Raw genomic sequence first — 9,310 nt, 5'->3', positions numbered from 1 at the left:
GAAGTGGTGAAGGGCACCCAGATCACTCATGGCGAACTCTCGGTGGAGTGACTCGACAATGGTGTTAAGAGTTGTGGTGGTGCTAGCGGTGAGGATAATATCATCCACGTAAAGTAGGAGGTAGGCCGTGGTGTGTGGTGTGTGGAGGATGAAGAGGGAGGAGTCACTTTTGGAGGAGTGGAAGCCGAGAGTATGGAGGTAGGTGGTGAAGCGGAGGAACCAGGTCCGGGGCGCCTGTTTGAGGCCGTAGAGGGATTTGCGGAGTTTGCACACATGTGTGGGGTGGGTGGAATCGACGAAGCCGGATGGTTGAGTGCAGTAGACTGTCTCAGCTAGTTCACCGTGCAAAAAGGCGTTCTTCACGTCCAGCTGATGAATAGGCCATGATTTGGAGGCAGCAATGCTGAGGACCACGCGAATGGTCGCTGGTTTCACCACCGGGCTAAACGTCTCAGCATAGTCCACACCTTCTTTTTGAGTGAAGCCATGGAGAACCCAACGTGCCTTGTACCGCGCCAAGGAGCCATCGGGATGAAGTTTTCCAGTGACCACATTAACACCTGCAGGACAAGGCACTAGAGACCAAGTGTCATTCTGAATTAAAGCATCAAATTCGTCACGCATAGCATCGTGCCAATGGATGTCTTTGAGAGCTGCACGGTACGAGGTGGGGATGGGTGAGGTGGCGACAGAGGTGGTCAAGGTGAATTGTTGCCGTGGCATGGAGTACACGGCTTTGCCCCTGGTGCGCATTTGGTGTGCGTTATTGGGTGGCTCTATGGGAACAGAGCGAACAGGCCGTGGCGGTGGGCTGGGAGAAGGGGGACGCGGAGCATAATGGGTGGCTGATGTCGGAGTGAGGGAGACAGGGTTGGGCGGGAAAGGTTCGTCGCTCGAGGAGGATGCGGAGGGTGGGGTTGGTGTGATGGGGCTGCTCCGGATGGTAGTGGACAGGGTAGGGAGTGGGGACGGGAGCAGCGGGTGCAGGTGGGTGCGTGGCGGGTGGGGATTGGGTTTCGAGGCTGCCGAGGTTGGTAATGATGGGGCGCAGGTACGGAGAGGGAGCAGATCGGATCGTATGGGGATCGGTGGAGGGGGAGCATGATCGTCTGCGGCGGTGGATGGTGAGGGTGACTGTGTGTGTTGGCGGTAGGGAAAAATATTCTCGTCGAAAGTGACATGGCGAGAAACAATAACGCGGCGCGTGTTGAGATCAAAGCACCGGTATCCTTTGTGCTCACGAGGGTAACCTAAAAGGATGCAGCGAGCTGAGCGAGGAGATAGTTTGTGTGGAGTCGTGGGAGTGAGGTTGGGGAAACAGAGGCAACCAAAGGTGCGAAGATGATCGTAGGTTGGATGGACGCCGTGGAGGAGGAAGTAGGGTGTGAAGTGACCAATGGCACAGGATGGACGTATGTTTAAGAGGTGGTTAGTGGTGTGGAGGGCTTCAACCCAGAAGATGGGGGGCATGTTGGCTTGAAAAAGAAGGGTCCGGACTACATCATTTGTGGTTCTTATCATCCGTTCAGCGCGACCGTTTTGGGCAGATGTATAGGGGCAAGACAGGCGCAAGGAAATGCTGTGTGTGGAGAGAAACGCGCGAAGCTCGATGGAGAGAAATTCGCCACCGTTGTCACATTGTAAGCAGCGGAGAGTGGTGTGGTATTGGGTGGTGATAAAGGAGAAGAAGCGTAATAATGTGGCACATGTGTCTGACTTAGCGTGCAAGGGAGAAATTCAAGAGAAATGGGAGAAGTCATCTAGGACAACAAGATAGTATTTATAGCCAGAACAACTAATTATTGGAGAGGTCCACAGGTCACAATGTATCAAATCAAAAGGGGAAGAAGCACGAGAATGGGATTGAGAAAAGGGCAACCTAGTGTGTTTTCCTAATTGACAAGCATCACACAACGAAGGTGTCGGTGCATGTTTATTACATTGAGAAAGAAATTCGAGGGGTAAATGTGCTAATGCCGATGAGGTTGGATGGCCGAGTCTCCTATGCCACAAGTCGCTGGTGATGGAGTAAGCCGTTGAGGGAGAGTCGCCGGTGTCGCCGAAGAACGGGTATAAGTCGCCCGAGCTATTGGACCGACGAAGAACTTGACGGGTTGCCAGATCCTTCAAGGAAAAACCAAAGGGATCAAACTCGACAAAACATTGATTATCGCGAACAAAACGGCGAGTACTAATGAGGTTTTGGACAATATGTGGAGAGACAAGGACGTCATGAAGGTAGAAGGGGCGAGAGGTGAGCTGGGCAGTACCGGTAGCAACTACAGGGAGACGAGAGCCATTGCCAACTACGATATGCTGAGAATTGAGGCCTAATAAGGAACGAGACGAGGTTAAAGTACCTTGATTACCTGTAACATGAGAGGTGGCACCGGAATCCATCACCCATTCGCCAGCCTGAGTGGGAAAGGCGGAGCCGTAGCTTGGCGCTGATTGCTGCATGGTGTTGAGATCCCATGATGGCGGCACGTACGGCTGCGACACTGGAGGCGGGTGCTGCTGGTGCATGGGTGCCTGGTACATTGTCGGTGCGGCAACAGCAAGCTGCGGCGGGCCAGGTGGTTGGTACGGAGAGGGCGCCGGTGGTGGCGTGGCCGGCGCGTACATGATGGTGTAGGCCTGAGTGGGAGCGCCGGGGCGAGAGCCAAGCACGGACGATGAGTTGGGCGGGACCCACGGCACGTGAGTCGGGAACGGCGCCCCCATGGGAGCGAAGTAGCCAAGCCACGGTTGTTGGGCAGCACTGCGCCCACCGTCGTAATCGGCGCGTCCATCGGGTGGGCCACCGCGCCCGCGTCCACGGCCGGCGCCGCCGGACGAGGAGCTTCCGCCCTGCTGCTGGTTGGGGTGGATGAAGCCAGGGATCGGGTTCCGACCACGATAATTGGGGCTGACGCCGGGGGGCCGGTATGGTGGTGGTGCACCGCGACCGCCGCCGTGGACGGCCATGGCCTGAGCGCTGGCGTCGTGCTACTGGGCGTCGTCGGAGATCTCGGCGAGTTGTAGGCGGGAGCAGGCGTCGGCGAATGACGGCAGCGGGGGAATGTTCTTGAGGATCTCAGCCTGAAGAGGGAACTTGCTGCGCATGCCATCGATGAAGGCCAGCGCAAGGTCGCGATCGTCGACGGGCCGACCGATGGCAGCCAGATCATCGGCAAGGCTGGCGTAGTTGGAAGCCGAGAGGTCACCGCGGGGGCAGTTGTGGAAGGCCTTGATGAGGTAGAGGTAGCGGGACGCGCTCTGGTTGTTGAAGAGGCGTTCGAGGCGCAGCCACGTAGAGCATGCCCGGCCGTCGGGGCTTTGGACGAGGCGGTGCAGATCGTCGGCGAGGGTGGTCATGAACCACAACGAGATGTGGATGTCGACCGCCAGCCAGGTGTCGTCGGGCACGGCGGGAGCGGCGCCCTCGGTGATGTGGTCGGCCGCCTTGTACATGTTGAGGAGGAAAGTGATGACCTGCCGCCACTTGGAGTAGTTCGTGCCGGAGGTGGACACCTGAAATTTGATGTAATTGGAGATGTGTATGTTGAGGAGAGGGTGAGAGGCGGGTGGGTGAAAGACAGGGTATGTCATGGCAGGGAAGTTGGGTGATCCGCCGGAATTGGGGCCGACGGAGAGGGAGTCGGCGAAGCCGTTCAGGTTGAGCGCATCTGAGTGTTGCGGTGTTGCCGGAGCCCTGGGCATCGCGGACCGCTGTTGAGTTGGAGTAAATAGGTTGGGGTCTAAGGGGTTGATCGCAGGGACAACGGAGGTGGTTAGGGTTGCCGAGGACGAGGAAGAAGCCTCGGCCATTGTTGAGCCTGGGCTCTGATACCAAGAAGACGAGTAGAATCGAGTGTTCGTTGTATTCAGTTAGTCACCAAAGGTACAGATATATGCAGTAGAGGAGGGAGAAGGTGCACACGTAGAGACCCACGCAGGGGCGTGCGTGGCGAGGGATCAGGATCGTGCCTAAAGACTAGGTCGTCTAGTTACAGTTCGTAAACGGTAATCAACAGAAAATCCCTGGGAAGTGGTATCCCTACTCGACACGTGTCGCAAGGGAAAGCAAGGTGGGGATGGAGGAGGAGAGAGAAGACTGGATTGTGTCAGTTTTTCCCTTTTTCTTCTAGATTTGGTTTTTCAAAATGAAATATCTTGAGAACCGTAAGTCCAAATTGTGAATCGTTTTCACTTTTGAGATCCTTGCGTCGAGATCTTCAAAAGTAGATCTCATGTTGATAGATTTGGAGATACTTTTTTTCGTACTTCCAATAATATTATGATTGTACCTGTGGTGTGTACCTAACTGTACTCGTGTTTCAACTAATAAGTACTCCTGTTTTTAGTGTATTTGGTGCAATTTTCCCTTTAGTCGCTAACTGTACTCGCCCGTGTGCGGGATTGTACCTGTACTTACGTGCGACGATACCTTCTTGTGTGCGCCACTGTACTTCTGTACATGTACTTGCTCGTGTTCACGACTGTACCTGCTCGTATGCGCGTTTGTACCTGCTCGTGTGCGTGACTGTATTTGTACTCGCTCGTGTGTTCAACTGTACTCGTGTGTTGTGCGCGACTGTACCTGCCCGTGTGCGCGACTGTACTTGATCGTGTGCGTGACTGTACCTGTCCGTGTGCGCAACTGTACCTGCTCGTGTGCGTGACTATATTTGTAGTGCAATTGTACTCGTGTGTTGTACGTAACTGTACTCGTGTCTCACATGTAATTGTACTCGTATTTTTTAGACACTCATATTTGTTTCTAATTGTACTCGTGTTAATTCGTAGTTGTACTCGCCGCGGAGTCTTCGTTTCGCTGAAGGGTGCGTCTTTGTGGGCCGACCCATCTGTGGAGCGTCAGAGGGCAAATGAATCAAGAAAGGTAATCTAAGTACACGTCCAGGAATTGGGCAAAACCTACACACCGACCAGGTCGGTGGCTACTGGCCACCGCACACTCCCTAGTCGGGTATGGGCCAGGCCCATTTATGTCTGTTTAGTCTGTAGCAGTTCGTCTTTCTTTTTTTTTCTGGTTTCTTTTTCCGTTTTCTTTTCTTTTTCTGTTTTCGGTTTGTTTATATTTTTTTCAGATTCAAAAATTTTATTTTTTAAAAATTGTTCAAATTGAGAAAATGTTTAAATTCAAAAATGTTCAAATTTGAAAACCGTTCAAATCTAAAAACCGTTCAAATTTGAAAACCGTTCGAACGTGAACAATGTTCAAATTTTTTAAAAAATGTTTATATTCGAAAATTTTCAAACTTCGAACAAAAATAAAAAATGTTAAAATTCAAAATTGTTCAAATTTCAAAAAAGAATCTAAAAAATGTTTCAAATTTGAAAAATGTTCAAATTTTGAAAATATTTAAATTCCAGAAAAAAACTATATTTGAAAATTCCAGATTTTAAAAATCGGTTTTAAAAAGAATCAGCTTTTAAAAAACGTGAAAAGAAAATTCGAACAGAAAAAAACGAAATAGCAAAAAAAAAAACTGGGTTTGTTGGGCCGGCCCACAACCCTCCTGGGGGGTGTGCGGCACCTGGTCTGCGCCGACCAGGTAGGCATACAACACCCCCCAGGAATTGGAAAAGACTCGCTAGCGCGCGCGCCACGGAGTCTTCGTTTCGCTGAAGGGTGCATCTTCGTGGGCCGGCCCATCTGTGGAGCGTCAGAGGGAAAGATCCCAGGCTCAAACAATGACCGTAATTACAGGGGGGGTGGGTACTCGATCCCAGACTCAAACGATGACCGTACAGCGGTCACTACCGCTGGGCTGGCACGGCACCAGTATCCTTTATTCGGAGAAAGATGTAAAACCTAGGAAACATATATGTGTCCTGGGTAGCTACCGACGTTTAGATGTTTCTTTGTTCAGCATTGACTCTTTCTGGTGAGATGAGCGTCTTCTTCCTGTTTCCCGTTTGTATTTCTGCCTTGCTTCTAGATTTTGATAGGACTTTTTCTTTATTTCATATATGCTTCTTTCACATATTTTTGTTTCTAGTATCCTTCTTCTTTCATATATTCCTTTTCACGCGTATCACTTTTTTTCTTTCTTGCATCCTTTTTTTCCTTCACATATTTTCATATTTATTTTTATTATTTCTAATTTTTTAGTAAGATTTTTATCTAGGTTAAAAAAATCCTTTCATGTTATTTCCTTCCGTTCAGGTCGTTGTTTTCGTCTATCTACGCTTTTGTTCTGCTCTGTTTAGGATCTTGTTCCCACTACCTAAGCTTTTCTTCCCCACAGTCTACGTTGTTGTTCCCTACTGTCTACGCTATTGTTTCTCACTGTCTATGTTGTTGTTCCCCACCATCTACGCTATTGTTCCCCACTGTTTAGGATGTTATCCCCGTCCATCCAGATTGTTGTTCCCCTCTGTTTAGGCAGTTGTTCCCCCTCGTCTATTATATTTTTTCATATATGCTTCTGTTGGCGTCCGAAACCCACCGGCGAGCAACGGCTGGCAACACGAAGAGCCGGGAACAACCTAGGGCTGCGGCTAGCCCTGGTCCCTCCGAGCGACGGCCCGCAAAGCTCCTGGTACGCACGTCCCGATGCTGGTGCAAGGGCGTGCCACCTGATCTATACCTGATCAGGAAGGTGATGGATTTGCTTCGCTTAGTTTCCTGCATGGCATACACGTAAACATTAAATACGAGCCTCGATCGGCTCTCAGGTTGTCCCGTGAATCGGCTCAAGGAGCCGATCCACCCATGACTCGTATGGGGTTTACGATTGCATGGTGGTCCTGCTTGATCAAAACAAAGCTAAAACGACCTACGACGATCTAGGGTTTTCACCACATAATCGGAACATCCTACGCGTGATTGAGTCTGGCAACCACGCACGGTGATAATAAACCGACCCTAGACAAGGCCTAAAAACCAACATTAAGTTGATCCCCGGAACATCTTGTCTAGGGTTAGCAAACTACACCCTACGTGCTACTGGATCATTCAACCCGTTTGTAAGGCCTAACTATGCAGATATTAAACTAATCCTTGAAGAATCAAGGAGCGATCATAACGGATCGGATCTACTAAACAATGATCAAGCAAGGTGCCGCCCTTACACCTAAGAAAGGTGTAAGGACGGCTAGACGTCTAAGGGTTGCATGGACGAAAACATGTAGCACGGTAAAGCAATGCTAACCCTAACACATCTATGATAACTACGTTGCTCGCCATCAACAAGGCTTCAGCACGAGCAACGCATGGATAACGAATAAACGTATACTGGCTAGATCGCAAGATGCGATCTAGGCAGCATGATACTTACCCGGAAGAAACCCTCGAAACAAGGGGTCGGCGATGCGCCAAGATTGGTTTGTGATGAACATGATTGTTGTTTTTCTTGATAACCCTAGATACATATTTATAGTCCGTAGACTTTCTAACGTGGGAATAATCCCAACCGTGCACGAGCCAAACTCTAACTAACCGACACGTATCCTACTATATTTACAGATACAAGGGCAAACTAGCCCAAACTTCGTACACAAGGCCGGTTCACGTATTTCTTCCATGTATATTCTTCAAGCCCAATCTCGATCGCGGCCCACCTCTGATCCGGTCAAATTCTGGTGATAACACATGCCCCCCTGGTTTTGGAATTGATAATTCCAAAATCACTCTGTTTTTTCTTCGTCGGGTCATGTCGTGGCAGAACAGAACCGTCGCAGTATCCTTCATCATGATGCCTTGCCTTCTCAACTTCTCCGCGTGATTTGACCGTTGTTTTTTTTTTCTTTTTGGGCACCACCTCCTCGGAAACTGTTGTGGCATTGAATCTCCACTATATCCCCTTTATTTAACCGCTCTGAACAGTTCGCCACTTCATCCTCTTGCTCTGTTCTGGCCATCGACACCCAAAAAACCCCAATCCAGAGCAATGTCTTCCTCCTCTTCCTCCTCCGCCTCGTCGGATCTCTCCTCCCAGTCCTACTCCTCCTCTTCCTCCTCCTCCCGCGAGCCGACGCCAGAATGGGACCCGATGGCGGCTTAGATGGCGGCGCACGACGAGCGCGCCCCAGAAGAGTGGGACCAGGAGGACCACGCCTCCTCCGTCTGGTCCGAGGACGACAAGTCCTTGACCAGCGGAGACGAAGAGCTCCAGTTCCTTGCCGATGGGGAACTGGAATCGGAGAGCGAGGATGACTCGTTCTCCTGGGATGGCTACACCTTCTCCGAGGAAGAGGAGGAGGAAGACGACGACGACGACTCCCTCGAGGATTACCCGCCGGCGAAGCGGTTCCGCGCCGGGTCAGACGATGACGACGACGACGACGTCGATGATGAAGATGATGAGGCCCCCCCTGGGGGCCGCTGGAGCAGTGACGAGGAGCCCGCCGGCAGCAGCGCCGACGAGAGCTCTGACGACGACGAGGGCAGCAACGGCCCGTAGACTAGGACCTAGTAGCATAGGCCTAGCAGTAGTAGTAGATCGGCCAATAGGCCTTTCTTTTGTTCTTCCTTCCTTGAGCAATCGGCTCTTTCTTTGTAAGAAATCCTTTATTAATGAAGAAATATTCCCCAATTAATTTTGCTTCTTTGTCGATTTTGCCGATTGTCAAACGAAGTCGATGCACAAAGAACCGATGGCAGGGCATCGGCTTATGCCATAAACATGCTTTAAGGCCATAAAAGTTGCCTATTCACACGGTCAACAGATCCAATTCGTGCCCACGCCATCTCCCGGTCTCAAACGCACAGATTCAGCAATCCACGGGAAAATTACCTCAGATGCCATGAACTCTGGCATGAAACCGATCTGTTAATCCGCTCCATTGAGTTTTGTTCCTCTAGAGTAGATGGCTACACATCGGCTTCTTCGTTATTCTAAAGTCGATGTCCATGCATCGGCTGTACTGATATCCATATTTCTCAAGTCGATGTCTGCGCATCGGCTATGATTTGTATATAAATTTTTTTTTACTGGCCGATTTCATGAATCGGCCCCCATATTTCATTTACTGGTCATCCCACATGCTTGGGAAATATTTCTTGAGATGTTGGCCATTGACAGCTACTGGGAACTTAGCACCGTCCAGCTGCTCTAGCATGTATGAATTACCCTTCAATGCCTGGACAACTTTATATGGACCGTGCCAATTAGGAGACCATTTACCATACGCTTTATCCTTGGTTCCTAATGGCAACACAGCTTCCCATACTAGATCACCAACTTGAAACTCCTTTGGTCTTACCTTCTTATTGTATGCACGAGCTACCCTAGCTTTATTCTCTTTAATCTTCTCCAACGACCAAAGTCTAAGTTCCGTTGCATCCTCAATAGTGTCACTC

The 9,310-nt window shown here is 50.3% G+C and overlaps 1 protein-coding gene across 1 annotated transcript; it reads right to left on the bottom strand.

Annotated features, from left to right (window-relative positions):
* Positions 1-2,988: 2,988 nt before the first annotated feature.
* Positions 2,989-3,702, bottom strand: LOC139832575 (uncharacterized). The gene has a single exon (XM_071822361.1). It carries the CDS (start codon positions 3,700-3,702, stop codon positions 2,989-2,991), a length of 714 nt encoding a protein of 237 aa, XP_071678462.1.
* Positions 3,703-9,310: the final 5,608 nt, after the last annotated feature.

Source organism: Lolium perenne, chromosome 6 (assembly GCF_019359855.2).
Source record: "Lolium perenne isolate Kyuss_39 chromosome 6, Kyuss_2.0, whole genome shotgun sequence".
Classification (NCBI taxonomy): Eukaryota; Viridiplantae; Streptophyta; class Magnoliopsida; order Poales; family Poaceae; genus Lolium; species Lolium perenne.
Note: the sequence above shows the minus strand (reverse complement) of the source record. Positions and strands in the feature narration are given on the sequence as shown.